We start from the raw sequence: 15,526 nt of genomic DNA, 5'->3' as shown, positions 1-15,526 counted from the left end.
GTGCGTTCCAGCAAGTTGGTGGAAACTCTGATGTGATGTGAGTATAATCATTTATCTATGTACTTCAGCTTTTCCACCTACACTTAGCATCTTCCCTTAGAGAGTTATAAATAATAAAGTATGAGATGTTAAAGCTTAGCATACTTCTGTGCCTCCAAAAACAAATTCATGTGCATATTTTTAAAGAGGCAACTTACTTGTTTTGACACAAATGGAATATTATATGACTTTAAAAGAAATAGACCGACAGCTCTTTCCGTGAAAATAGTCTTTATGTTCAAAGTATATTGAAGTCATACTAAATGGAGCCTAGACAAGTAAGATTTACAGAAGCTATGCTCAGTACCACTGTCTGATTGCAATAAGGACAGTTGTCCTACTTTAGATAAAATTTACAAATCATTTTAAGAAGCTTCAATTATTATATAATAAGCAGTCTTTGTGACTTCTCCAGAAAGTTAGAAATTCTGCTACCCTACAGCACAAAGAAGTACTTATTAGATTTGGTATAATTCCTGTGGAGACTGTCAGGTACTCTATCTTGACCCCAAAAGAAACTTTAGGTGACAAAGAATAAATAAGCCAATTTGGACAAGACCCCTTGGCATAAAGTGTTCTGGTGCCATCTTAAAAAGATTCAGGAGTGTGTATGGGGAGGGAGTGGCACTTAAAGAGAAAAGGCTTAAAGATATAAATAAATATGAGAAATAAAATGATCCTGACCTAATTAAAACAAACAAAAACCTCTCTAGCTGGGCACTGGTGGCTCATACCTGTCATCCTAGCTGCTCAGGAGGCTGAGCTCTGAGGATCATAGTTTGGAGCCAGACCGGGCAAGACAAGTTTGTGAGACTCTTAACTTTAATTAACCACCAAAAAGTTGGAGCTGTGGCTCAAGTAGCAGAGTAGTAGTCTTGAGCAAAAAAGCTCAGGGATAGTGCCTAGGTTCAAATTTAAGCCCTAGAACTAGCACACACACATACACAAAAAAGCAACCCAAACCAAAACAAAAAACCCTTTTCTAAAAATCTTTATTGATTTTTATTTTGGGGAAGTGTAGGATTCTACTGTAAAAGGAAAGTACAGAGGTTGTTACGGCAACTTTCCTATTTTCTGTGAAATGTGTAATACTTTTAGGTAGAAGCAATATTGCTTAATCTCTCTCTATATGAGACTTTTGAAACTGCTAACAGTTAAAAAAAATCAACACTGGAGAAGACAAAAAGGTAAGTTGTGATGCTCTTACTGTTCTTTTCAATTAAAACAGAATTAATCAGCACAACTGGACTAGCTTTCTCAGTAAACAAAACCTGTAGTTAGCTTGTCATTTAAGAAAGAATTGGATGGATAGGCTAATTTTCTGCAGTGCACTCAGCCATTTTAAGACTGAAATAATTTCAGGAAAACATGAAATATCCTTAGAGAAGGCCTCATTGTTTCCTACTGGTTGTGGCTCTTTACAAATGGTGAGCACTCCATGCCCTATGCAGTGAACGAGGAAGTAATTTTCATATTGAACATAGATCTCAGGAAATAAAAAACTCTCCACAATACACTTTTATGTAACATGCAGTGTTCCAAGAAGAGCAAATCATCATCCTTCACAAAGAAAGTGCAGGTGCTTTAAAACTAGCTTAGAGATGAGGATTTGAGAGGTGTCAAAATTTAGACTGCAAAATACAGACTTAATTTTGAAGTTGGTTTTGCCAAATTTCTTTAAGTTGTGGAAATTTAGGGGAAACTAGAGGAACATTTTCTTCTTGTTTTATGATCTATACCTGTCCCAGTGCTTGTGATGAATGCCAAGGTCAAATGCCAGAACAAATTTCTTCTTAGTCTTGGGGAAAACACTGGCTAGCCTGGTTCTAGGAAATACAAGCAGGTCTCATCAGAGAGCTTGCCCTGCAGATTTCCAAGGCCAACAAGGCCTACGGCAAGTTGATCAGTTTATTGTGACAGTCATGTACCATTTTCAGGCCCAACAACCCCTAGAATAGCTCAGGACTATGATGGATGCCTCAGGCTCCAGGTCAGCCCTCCTAGAGCTGATGCAAAGGCTGGATGGGCAGGTTGGCAGAGCACCATCTATTGGAGCCAACCTCCATCTACCAGAGGATCTGTTGAAAGAGCTCAGTCAGTGATTTTGGAGCAGCTCCTCCCAACAGATGGGCTGTGAAAACACCTCTCTCTCCAGCCAGAGCTCATAGGAATAGTGGAAATCTTCAGGCAGATCCAACCTCTGCCCTAGCACACTCTGCAAGCAATTATCCACAGGTGAGAATTCAGAGTCCTGGGGTCTGTCATAGCGGCGGCTATTAAAAGCCTCAATGTTGGCCCTCAAGGTGCATTCTTCTGCTTGGAAGTCCCATGGTCTGGCATCGATGTCTGTGTTGAGAAGAGAGGAAAGGACATATACAACTTAGGACACGCCTCCTCCTCAGAGCATGGTCTGTGGGATTCCAGCATTGACACTGTTAAGAATTCTTTTTGTAAAGAATAACGAACTTAGAGAGCATGCTGATACATAGGTTTAAAAGATATTCATATGCTGCCATATATATATAGAAACTGTCTTTGAAAAATTAGCCTAGAAATGCCTAACTGTAGTTACTTCTGAGGAAAGAAAGGAAGGCCCCAGGGGAGGTGAACTTTACATTCACTTTCTTACTAGTTATGTATCAATTTCCCCAGAGTCATTAATTCTTTTTTCTTACCAGTTCTGGGGTGGCTTGAACTCAAAGCCTATAGGCTGTCCTTGAATTTTTATACTGAAGTCTAGAGCTCTGCCACTTGGGTCACATCTCCATTTTCAGTTTTTTGATGGTTAATTAGAGGTCAGAGTCTCCTGGACTTTCCTGCCCAGGCTGGATTTGAACCGTGATTCTCAGATGGCAGCCTCCTGAGCAGCTAGGATTACATGTGTGAGCCGCCACTGGCGCTGGGCTTTAAATTTCTTTTCATTGAGCTTTTCCTAGAGGATGGGAGTTTCACATTTGAGTGAATTCTCTCTGTTTCAAGGAATGAAAAGGGGCTAGAGGGATACAAAGGTGGATGGATCAACTGGGCTTGGGGTACAGCTCAGGAGTAGACAGCATGGAGGCGGCCTTGGGTTCAATGCTTAGAACACATACACACCAACAATTGACAAATTACGTTCTGATTCCCTGGAATCACCCCACCTCCAGCATCTGACAAATCTATGTATCAGCTTATTTTAAGATTATGATAGCCTTAATCTGAGGACTGAGGTTCAAAGCCAGCCTGTGCAGAAAAAGCACAGGAGACTTGTATCTCCGATTAACCAACAAAAGGCCAGAAGTGGAGTTGTGACTCAAATGGTAGAGTGCCAGTTCTGAGCAAAAGAGCCAAGGGACAGTGCCCAGGCCCTAAATTCAAGTCCTAGTAATGACTCCAAAAGAAAAGAAAAGAAAGATTAAGGGGAATGGAGGTAAAAATAGAAAAAAATTATTTGCTTTGCTTTTAGTCACTTAGATATTTCATTGAGGGCTAGCTTGTCAGATATCTTTTTTTTTTTTTGCGGGTGGGGCGGGCAGTCCTGGGCCTTGGACTCAGGGCCTGAGCACTGTCCCTGGCTTCTTTTTGCTCAAGGCTAGCACTCTGCCACTTGAGCCACAGCGCCACTTCTGGCCATTTTCTGTATATGTGGTGCTGGGGAATTGAACCCAGGGCTTCATGTATACGAGGCAAGCACTCTTTGCCACTAGGCCATATCCCCAGCCCCTCTCTCAGATATCTTATGTCCACACTCAGTGATTTCTCATCAAAATGGCAGCAACCTATGTACTACTCACAGGATGAAACATTTTTGTGCTTTGAAAACGTACAAGATCTTAAACAACAAGCTGTACTTATAGTAGTCTTATGGTAGAAGTTGTATCCTAGCTGTCAATTTTGCAATTTCATGCTTTCCTTATTTCTGAACACTTCCTGCAACATCTTCTAAAACTCAAACAAAACCAAGTCATTAATCAGCTTACCCCCCCAAAATTCTTAAGTACAATAATGGAAACAATGGTCAAATCCCATCACAACAAACACAATACTATGAAAAAACTCTGCAAAATCACATCTTTTCCAAGCTCTGGTCAAACTTAGCACAAGTTTTGCTAGTTCGTCCGGTATTATACCTCCCTATGTGAGGGAGTGTTGGCAATGCAGTTCCCAACATTACCCATGATGCACTCTACCTAATCCAAAAGGTTCAAACTGAAGTCACCAAACCAAAACACCTAACTTTTGGTGTAAGCTTGTTTAAAACAGAAATGCCATGGGTAGATGAATAACGCAAATGCCACCTCAATGCAAGCAGTTGATTCTGGAAGGTAGATATTCTAAAGGACAACTTGCCTAGTTCTCCAATTAATTAATGTTATGGAGAGAAAGACTACTGGATTTAAGATGAAGTGATGTACAGAGCAACTGGTGCACTTTGTTGACCAAGTCCTGAATAAGACTCTGATTTGTACAAAAAAAAAAAGCTTTAGAGAACATTTTTGTGACAAGTGGAGAATTATGAATAATGGACTTATTAGGTAAAATGAAAATGTATATACATGAAAAGATGGAGAAATGTTAACTGAAACGAGAAGATGGTAAGATAGTATTTACTATTTGCTTTCATTTTAGTAAAAGATGCATAGAAAAAAGATCTGGAATAATATACAATAAGATGTTATCAGTAGCGGGGCTGAGAATATGGCCTAGTGGTAAGAGTGCTTGCTTGGTATACAGGAAGCCCTGGGTTTGATTCCCTAGCACCACATATATACAGAAAACGACCAGAAGGGGCACTGTGGCTCAAGTGGCAGAGTGCTAACCTTGAGCAAAAAGAAGCCAGGGACAGTGCTCAGGCCCTGAGTTGAGTCCAAGGCCCAGGACTGGCAAAAAAAAAAAGATGTTATCAGTAGCAATTTCTGTGTGGAAAATATATGATACAATTTCATGATTCAGTAAAACATTTCCTTTTGTTTTCTAACTTTACTTTTTCTCTGACTGCTTTTTTAATTAAGCAAATCTTTTTGAGAGAAGATTAAATTTAAAGGAATGTTTTGGAAAGGAGATAATTACCTCTCAATTTACTTGTCTTTTTCCCTCCATAAATTACACGTTGATATATCTCAATACACATATATATTGCATAATGTTCAAGTTTGGGAAAGGCTAGCTCAACTATTTTCATTTCTCTCTCTCTCTGTCTTTTTTTTTGCCAGTCCTGGGGTTTGAACTCAGGGCCTGAGCACTGTTCCTGGCTTCTTTTTGCTCAAGGCTAACACTCCACCAATTGAGCCACAGCGCAACTTTCAGCTTTTTCTGTTTAGGTGGTGCTGAGGAATTGAACCCAGGGCTTCCTGCATGCTAGGCAAGCACTCTACTGCCAAGCCACATTCCCTGACCAAGTATTTATCATTTCTTTTCTTTCTTTTATATTTTCAAATAGTTGTACAGAGGTGCTGTACTTTAACCTGTCTATGAGCTATGAGTACAATGCATTTTGATCTGTGCCATACCTTCCATTATTTTCTTCTTCATCTCAGCCAATCATCTTGTTTCTTAGCTCTGCTTTCACCTACCTATACTGAGTATTGTGACTGTATTCGCCCACCCTTCCTCTCTGCTCATCCTGGGGCTTTAACTCAGGGCCAGGGCACTGTCCCTGAACTTTTGCTTATGGCTACAGCTCTACCACTTGACCCACAGCTCCACTTCCTGCTTTTTCTGTGATACATTGGAGATAAAGAGACTTACAGACTTTCCTTTCCAGACTGGCTCCAAACCAAACCATGATCCTTAAATCTCTTTCTCCTTAGTCAGGATTTCAGGCATGAGTTCCAGCACCCAGCTCAGCCTTCTTCTTTTTATACTCTATCTCACTCAGACAAGATACATTTCAGCTTCCTGATATTTTTTGTTGTTGTTGTTGGTCCAGAGGCTTGCACTCTGGGCCTGGGTGCTATCCCTGAGCTTCTTTTGTTCAAGGCTAGTTGGTGCTCTACTGCTTAAGCCACAGTGCCACTTCTGCCTTTGTCTGAGTAGTTTATTGGAGATAAGAGTCTCCTGGACTGCTTACTGCCAGAGCTGGCTTCAAACCTTGATCCTCAGACCTCAGTCTCCTGACTAGTTAGGATTCCAGGGTAAGCCACTAGCCCCTGGCTCCAATATTCATTTTGTTAAACTATCTGTTACTTGCTCAAATGGTTTACACTATGGAAATTCACCTCTCTCTCTATACCATCCTTTAGCCCGTTTGATTGTGCATATATGCATATGTCTATATAAATGTTTTCATATATGACTCTACTTTATCAAACATTCACATTCACATGTGAAAGAAACATGTGCCTTTGATTCTCTGGGCCTGACTTCTCTTCAATATCATTTTTTTCAAGATCCATTCAGTTCCCTGATTTATCATTTCTTTTTTTTTCTTTTCTTTGCCAGTCCTGGGGCTTGAACTTAGGGCCTGCACACTGCCCTTTGAGCTTCTTTTGCTTGAGGCTAGCTCTCTACCACTTGAGCCACAGTGCCACTTCTGGCTCTTTGTTTTTTTTGGTACTGAGGAATTGAACCCAGGACTAGGTGAGCACTCTACCACTAAGCCACATTCCCAGCCTTTTCTTTTCTTTGTGGTTAAAAATACTCAATATCCTTCCTTCTAGCTCTGTGTGTGTGTGTGTGTGTGTGTGTGTGTGTGTGTGTGTGTGTGTGTGTGTGTGTGTATGTTAGTCCTAGGACTTGAATTCATGCCTGAATGCTGTCCCTGAGCTGCCTTTGCTCAAAGCTAGTGTTCTACCACTTGAACCACAGCTCTACTTCCAGCTTTTTGGTAGTTATTGTAGATAAGGGTCTCACAATCTTTCCTGCCTGGGCTGGCTTAGAACTGTGATCCTCAGATCTCAGCTTCCTAAATAGCTAGGCATGAGCTACTAGCAACTGGCTCCTTCTAATTTTTGAAAGTAGTAATTTACTTACTGTGTGAAGTGAGTTTTCATAGCTTATACAAGACAGGGCACATGCTAGATGGGGCATTCCTTCAAGTTTTGTGTACAGCCAAATACTTTCTCATATAAAATATGTAACAATTCATGCTCACATTGTAGAGATAAGTGTTTAGTTTTGTTTGAACTCTGGGAAATTCCTGGAAGTTGAGAGCCTCGGAGTACTCACCGTTCCCGTAAGCCCAGTCATCGTTCATGCGGTGGCGCACTTTCTGATAAATGGCTGACATGGTTTTCATGTTGCTCTTCCTCCACTGGCGCCCCAGGTACTTGGTCTGGATCTTTAGCAGTTTCAACACATACAGCTGCAGCATGGCCTGTTTGACTTTGAGTGCCCGCTTTAAGATTGGAGCTGATTTAAACACCACCAGCATCTTGGTCAATGAAAACAGGGATAGAAATGAAGAAAGGACCATCAAGATATACATTTTCTTGGGATTTCTAGCACACACAAATTAAAACAAATCTGGTTAGAACCACCTAGGGACCTCCTGAGATCTATTGTTTAGGCTGTATTTAGATTTAATCTTTAAGAATTTAGAGAAATTAAGTCAGGAGTTCAAAACTAGCCTGGACTACATAATAAGAAGGCTTGTTTGGGCTGGGGATATGGCCTAGTGGCAAGAGTGCTTGCCTCGTATACATGAGGCCCTAGGTTCGATTCCCCAGCACCACATATATAGAAAATGGCCAGAAGTGGCGCTGTGGCTCAAGTGGCAGAGTGCTAGCCTTGAGCAAGAAGAAGCCAGGGACAGTGCTCAGGCCCTGAGTCCAAGCCCCAGGACTGGCCAAAAAAAAAAGAAGGCTTGTTTTATTAAAAAACAAAACAAAACAAAACAAAAAACCCAAGTGCCAGTGGCTCACTCTTATAATTCTAGCTACTCAGGAGGCTGAAATCTGAGGACTGTGGTTCAGACCCAGCCCAGGCAGAAATGTCTGTGGGATTCTATCTCCAACTAATCAGCAAAAAGCTGGAATTGGGAGGCATGGTTCAAATGGTAGAGTACCAGATATGGGCAAAAAAACTGAACAAGAAAGAGCATGAGGCATGAGCTCAAGCCCCAGGATAGGTACATACATGCACATGCAAATGCACATGTATATATATATATACACACACATGCACACCAAAAAAGGAATATAGAATGGTTTCATTCAAATTTTCTTTTTCTTTTCTTTCTTCTTCTTCTTCTTCTTCTTCTTCTTCTTCTTCTTCTTCTTCTTCTTATTTATTTATTTATTTATTTATTTATTGCCATTCCTAGGGCTCGAACTCAGAGCCTGAGCACTGTCCCTGGCTTCTTTTTGCTCAAGGCTAGCACTCTGCCACTTGAGCCACAGTGCCATTTCTGGCTGTTTTCTATATGTGGTGCTGGGGAATTGAACTCAGGGCTTCATGTATATGAGTCAAGCACTCTTGCCACTAGGCCATGTTCCCAGCCCCTCTTCATATATGAGTGTTGTATTTTAGATGAGATCGGACATGTTCAGGGTGGTATGGCCGTAGACTATTGTTGTATTTTAACACAAATGACAGTCAACTATGTATCTTGTTATACTGTTCCACAATTTGCTTTTTACTTAATGATGTATCTTGAGAATTATCCCATACCAATACAGAAATGCCTTATTTTTTAAAGGCTATATGATATTCTATAAAATGTGCCATCATTAATTTAACAAATTTGTTCTGTGCTAACAGCATTTAGGTTGTTTCTAGTCCTTCATTCTTACAAGCAATACTGAAATGAATACTCTTAGATTTGCATCATTTGGGATGTTTGACTGTAATACCAAACATGGCTAACTTACTGGTCAGAGCTACCCTAAAGGGTGGGTTCCTATTAACCTTCCTGAAAAGAAATGGCCAGGTGTGTCATCACATTAGAAGGTGCATAATTAGGAAGTGCTGAAACCTATGTAGCTCTGTGTCTATTTACAGATCTTTCAAAGTAGCTAGTCTATAAATATTTACTAATGACTTCAAATATTCAGTCAGATGAACAGCTCCATGATCTTATATGTCCCACTTACCATGGTCCTGGAATGCTTCCACTTGGTCAGCTTATTGAGCAACCTCAGGAGATTGATGCAGGAAAAGAGGTTCCTCCAGCAGAACTGGTTGTTGTCACCTGCTTCCTGAAATAAGGAACAACCTTCGTTATCTCCACACCCTGAAGGCCTTCATTCCCATAGAAGCCTGCGGCCAAGTCCACAGTTTAGGCAAGACTTTCCACTAGGAAATGCTACCTCCCTACTTTTGAACTCTTCACTTACGGGCATCTCAGAATGCATCCTATCCTTCACTTGAAAACCCAATTAGCTAAGTGTGCAATTCTAAGGATAGCTTGTCTAGCATGTGCAAGGCCACGGACCAATGATTCTCAGTACCACAAACAGAAAACTAAAACCAAAACAGTAACAGAAAAAGCCTCACTCAGTTGTTAATCCTGGAAGACATTACCTGGAACAAGGTGATACATGCACACAGCACTTGATTCAAGCAAACTTTGCTGTGTAGCTTACTGCTTAAAATCAGACAGATGATAGAATGTTAGTCTCATATACTTTGTTGTTTTGTTTGTTTGTTTTGCCAGTCCTGGGCCTTGGACTCAGGGCCTGAGCACTGTCCCTGGCTTCCTTCTGCTCAAGGCTAGCGCTCTGCCACTTGAGCCACAGTGCTACTCCTGGCGGTTTTCTGTATATGTGGTGCTGGGGAATTGAACCCAGGGCTTCATGTATGGGAGGCAAGCACTCTTTGCCACTAGGCCATATCCCCAGCCCTATATACTTTGTATTATATAAGTCATGCTTGTACTTGCTAGGGGTTTTTGGTCTCATTCTGGTAGAATTAAAACTATGATTGATAGCTTAGATAATTCTTTGTGGATGAAATTTTTTTTATTGACCCTCGCCTTCTTTTTTCAAGCCATATTGGAAGCAGATGCTTAATTTTCCAGAATGAATGAGAAAATAGCAAATGGGTCAAACGTTTGAAAAATTATTATCTTTAATTAGTTGTACAAAGCAGTTTATGAGTACAATACATCTGGATCAATAATCACCCCTTCCATCACTCTCTTCCATCTATTTCAATCCCACCCATCCCCTCAACTTACCTGATCCTATTTTTCACATATATGTATTGAGTATTATGATTGTATTCACCCGTCATTCCTCTTTCTATTCGTTTGCCCTACAGATGGTTCATTCTAATAGTTTATCTTTCTACTTCTTTTCCCTCTTCTCCCTTTCCTTACTCCTCTACCTCCCTTTATATTTCCTTCTTATCCCTTCCCTTCCTCCCTTCCCTTCCCTTTCTTTCTTCACATGCTCCCTCCATCCCTTCCCCCCTTTGTTTTTTCTTACTATGTAGCTCAAGCTGGCCTCAAACTTGAGATTCTCCTGTTTCAACCTTCCAAGTGATTGGTTTATAGGCATGGTAACCAGATGCATATTAGAATAGAAACATCCATTCATTGAGATATGTTTAGCAATAAATATAAGATTTGTATACATCTATGAAAATTTCTACACAGTAGCTATATGAAGGTCAAACATCTTGGAAATGCTCATGTCTGCAGTGTGAGAGGAGCTGTAGAAGCAGGAGACATGTGTAGAAGTTGTATGACGAATAGAAAAAAAGCACTTCCTCCCCTCTCAGTGTAGAATGGATCTCCAAGAGTTCTGAGTGCATTAGACTCTCATAATAATATCAAGGGAGGGCCAAACTTTTCAGAAAACCTCAGAGATCTAATTTAGAAAGAATATTTTCCTTCCTATACTAAATGTTAGACATTGTGCTTAGAAACATAGAGAAACTTCCATGGGAGATTCTATGTTAGGGCATTGGTATGTCTGGCTTGTTCAAAACAAATCAGGCTCAGTACCTTGGGTGATCAACAGAGGCCATCCTGGGGATTAAACTCAGGGGCCAGGCACTGTCCTTGAGCTTGTTTTGCTCAAGGCAAGTACCTTACCACTTGAGCCACAGTTCCACTTCTGGCTTCCTAGTAGTTTATTAAAGATAAGAGTTTCATAGGCTCTGTCTGGGCTAGTTTTGAACCATCATCCTCAGATCTTAGCCCCCTGCATAGCTAGGATTACAGGAGTGAGCCACTAGTGCTGGGCATAGACTTAAAAAAATTTAAGAATCAGGTGAAGCATGAAATATATGGGACAGGGAAAATCCTGATTTCATTAGTATAGAGGCATTTTGAAAAGCCTTGCATTCCTCAGGACTTCAGAGAATGATATGGGAGTGGAAGCATGGCTTTGTAAACAAACAAACAGACAGACAGACAGACAGACACACACACACACACACACACACACACACACACACACACACACGGATGGGTGGCTCATGTCTGTAGCTACTCTGGAGGTTGATATCTGAGATTGTGGTTTGAAACCCCAGCAGAAACTACTCAGAAAAATCTGAAAGTAGTGCTGTGGCTCAAGTGGTAGAGTGCTAGCCTTGAGCATGAAGAGGCTCAGGGACGGAGCCCAGGCCCTGAGCTCAAGCCCTAAGGCTGGCAAATTTAAAATAAAATAAAAAAATAAAAGCACTAGAGTGGGTATGTTGTCCTGGTTTATAGTTTCAGCCCTGACATGATCTTAGGCAAGCCATTTCCCTTCTGCAGCCTATTTGAACTTGAACTAGATTATTTACTTTGCTTTTATTTCAGATCACCATGCTGTGCAGCTGGAGTTCCAAATAAGAATGAATTAACTTTAGTTTAAATTCAGAAAAACATGCTACACGTAGGTAAATACACATAGGTATTTAAATTTTTCTTCCTCATGCTTTTCTATTTGTTTTACAATAAGCATATAATCAGAAACAAAGTTTGAAATGTTAAAGTAGTTGAAAAACAAACAAACAAAAAATAAAGTAGTTCAAATAGACTTGGGCAGCCTGTATTTTTTTTTCCTGTGATTACAATTTGTTGAACTTGCAATATAGATAAATCTTATTCTCACAAATGTTAGCTTCTTTCTCAGTACAGAAAGTTGTTTTTATAAATAAACTATTATAATGAGGACCTATGTACAGTAAATATGCTAGTTATTGACACTCGTGCCTGGATTTGGGAAACATTCTAAGTTCAGGAAAAAAAAGAAAAAGATCTGTGGTTACTAAATAAAACCACCAGGTGCCACTACTGCTTCACAGAAAGGAGTAAAACACCTGCCATAACTGTTTCTTAATTTTCCCCCTCCTAGGAATACTGGTGTTTGAACTCAAGAGCGCTACACTTGCTGGCCAGGTGCTTTACCACTTATGCTACAGCTTCAGCCCTGCTTTCTTACTGGCTATATTCAGCCAGGACTAGCCTCAAACCACGATCTTCCAATACTCATCCTCCAGAGTAACTAGGATTATAGGCATGAGCCACTAGTGAGTGCCTGGCTTGTGATGTTGTATTAAGTAGATTGATGTTTTCATTCACTTTTTTTTGTGTGTATGTGTGCCAATACTGGGGCTTGAACTCAGGGCCTGGGAACTGTACCTTAGCCTTTTCACTCAAGGTTGATTCTCTACCACTTGAGCCATAGCTCTTTTTCCTTCCTTTCATCCCAGTTAATTGGATAGGAGTCTCAAGGATTTTCTGCTTGGGCTGGCTTCTAATTGTGATCCTAATGAGCCTCCTGAGTAGCTAGGGTTACAGGCAGAAGCCACCAGCACTTGGCTTCACTTACTCTTTTTTGCCAGTCCTGGGGTTTGACTCACCACCTGTGCACTGTCTCTAAGCCTCTTTGTGCTCAAGGCTAGCACTCTACTTGATCCACAGCACCATTTCCAGCTTTTTCTGAGTAGTTTTTATTGGAGATAAGAACCTCATGGACTTTTCTGCCTGGGCAGGCTTTGAATTGTGATCCTTAGATCTGAGCCTCCTGAGTAGCTAGGATTATAGGCATGAGCCCATGAGCCACAGGTGCCCTTCACCCACTCGGGAATATGGCCCAGTGGCAAGAGTGCTTGCCTCGTATACATGAAGCCCTGGGTTCGATTCCTCACGCTGGGGCTCAAGTGGCAGAGTGCTAGCCTTGAGCCAAAAGAAGCCAGGGACAGTGCTCAGGCCCTGAGTCCAAGGCCCAGGACTGGCCAAAAAAAAAAAAAAAATTCTTCCCAGAAGGTACAATAGCCATTTCAATAATTTTATGCTCATATCCCAAAAGTTCAATTAGATCAAATGCAAGAGTACAGTTTCCACCAATTCCTATATATGAACCAATGAGGTTGAAATATAGAAAATACATACTGTCAGGTAATAGATTCGGGACATAAAAGCTGACTTTATTTTCTGAAATACTCTACTAGAATTTCAATACTATTGTGCAAAATACATTCTTCATTTTAACTCTGAATCACAGAGATGCACATCTGTACCTTGATGGTGCTACTTTCAACTGCAAGGTCTTAGCAGTTACTCAACTTGTCCATCTATAAAATAGTAATGTCAATCTCGTAGGGTTGTTTTGAAGATTGAATACTATTATGCAAATAATCAAGGTTAATTTATTTCTTTGTGAGAGAAAAGCATCCCATGCCTTTGACTGCCAAAACTACATCTAAACAAGATGGGGAATCTGACCTAGTAGGAGAGTGTGCCAGCGTTGGTGTTTCAGGACCCAAGTCTGTGTGTGTGTGTATGTGTGTGTGTGTTGGTCCTGGGGCTTGAACTCAGGAACATTGTCTCTGAGCCTTTGGGGTTGTTTTTTGCTCAAGGCTAGCACTCTACTACTTGAGCCACAGCTCCACTTCTGGCTTTTTTGGTGCTTAATTGGAGATAAGAATCTTTTTTTTTTTTTTGGCCAATCGTGGGCCTTGGACTCAGGGCCTGAGCACTGTCCCTGGCTTCTTCCAGCTCAAGGCTAGCACTCTGCCACTTGAGCCACAGCGCCGCTTCTGGCCGTTTTCTGTATATGTGGTGCTGGGGAATCGAACCTAGGGCCTCGTGTATCCGAGGCAGGCACTCTTGCCACTAGGCTATATCCCCAGCCCCGGAGATAAGAATCTTAATGGACTTTTTGAAGCCAGGCTGGCTTCAAACTGTGATTCTCAGGTCTCAGCTACTGAGCAGCTAGGATTACAGGCATGAGTCACCAGCACCTGGCTAAGACCTAGGTCTTTTGACTCATGTCTGTCACCTATGGGGAGTGGACTGTGAAAAGTCACTTCATCCAATAGTAAAGCTTCTCATTTTTTAAATATAAAGGGTTGGTAAGACTCTTATGCATCTATAAAACCTGTATTATAGAAGGAATAGTTCTCTTTTGGCATAACACATTTTTCTGACTTAAATTTTTTGCAGGTATTAAAGTTGTGGTATTGTCAAGTGCTGGTGGCTCATGCCTATAATCCTAGTTACTCAGGAGGCTGAGATCAAAGGATCACAGTTTGAAGCCAGCCTGGGCAGCAAAGTCCCCAGGAGATTCTTACTTCCAATTAACTACTCAAAAACAGGAAGTGGCACTGTGATTCAAAGTGGTAGAGCGCTAGTCTTGAGCAAAAGAGCTCAAGGACAGTGCTTAGGCCCTCAGTTCAAGCCCCACAACCAGCAAAAAAAGTTGTGGTATTAAGGTTGTAGCATGCGTGAATACCACCATTGAACCATCTTGAACTTGTTGAAGTTTTCAATGTGCCAGACATAGTGTTGGTCTCTGGGTATATAGAAATGACGAGCTGGGCACAAGTAACTCATACCTGCTGTGACACTAGTCAATCGGGAGGCTGAGACCTAGAGGATAGGAGTTGGAGGCTAGCCCATGCAGAAAAGTTACTTATACTATCTGACTAGAAAGAAGTCAGGCTAGATGTAGACTCAAAGTGGTAGATTGCCAGTCAAGCAAGCAAGCCAAGTAAACATGAAGCCCTCAGTTCAAACCCTAGTACCACCACTACCACATACACACATACACACACACACACACACACACACACACACACAAAGAATATAGTATACTCCCATCAGTTTACAGTCATACACAACATTCCAGGTAAATGATCACAGAATAGGAGGATGAAGGTGTGAAGTGTATTGAAAGGGCTGTGACGATATAATATGCTTAGACTCAGTTTCAGGGAATTCAAATAACTGAGGAACTCTTCTGATTTGCTTAGAGTGGTTTTCAGAATGAGGATCTTTCCGAGCCATCCTTCAGTAGCTATATGGACTTTTACTTCAAAGAAGCAAGGTATTTTCTAAAGAACATTCTCCTGACTTGTATGACTGAAATGAAAATAAGAAGTGAATCCCTGTAGCACAACATAGACAGATACATTTTTTTGAGTGTGCTACATAAGAAGAGCTCTTCCTGTCATTTAGTGTAGCTGCTCACATTACCCTTCAAAATTCCTTTTCCTCACTGTTTTTCCCTGGCTCTTTCCTCTTCTCTGCAAGATGCGAGGCTCAGCTTTTTCAAATCTTTCTCAAGTGGGTCAACAGCTCTAAATCCCTACTGTCTCTGTGCTCTTGCCAATATGCCTTCATTGATCTGAG

The 15,526-nt window shown here is 41.0% G+C and overlaps 1 protein-coding gene across 2 annotated transcripts in view; it reads right to left on the bottom strand.

Moving 5' to 3' along the window:
* Positions 1-1,015: 1,015 nt before the first annotated feature.
* The window catches only part of Strip2 (striatin interacting protein 2), a 43,671-nt gene continuing 29,160 nt past the window's right edge, over positions 1,016-15,526 (bottom strand). For both annotated transcript variants that reach the window (XM_048340198.1, XM_048340199.1), the window contains 3 exons: positions 9,051-9,155; positions 7,186-7,390; positions 1,016-2,385 (listed from right to left, as the gene is read on the bottom strand). In XM_048340198.1, the coding sequence (XP_048196155.1) occupies positions 2,135-2,385; positions 7,186-7,390; positions 9,051-9,155 (561 nt within the window). In that variant the 3' untranslated portion in view covers positions 1,016-2,134. The remainder of the gene's footprint in view (positions 2,386-7,185; positions 7,391-9,050; positions 9,156-15,526) is intronic.

This window comes from Perognathus longimembris, chromosome 2 (genome assembly GCF_023159225.1).
Source record: "Perognathus longimembris pacificus isolate PPM17 chromosome 2, ASM2315922v1, whole genome shotgun sequence".
Taxonomy (NCBI): domain Eukaryota; kingdom Metazoa; phylum Chordata; class Mammalia; order Rodentia; family Heteromyidae; genus Perognathus; species Perognathus longimembris.
Note: the sequence above shows the minus strand (reverse complement) of the source record. Positions and strands in the feature narration are given on the sequence as shown.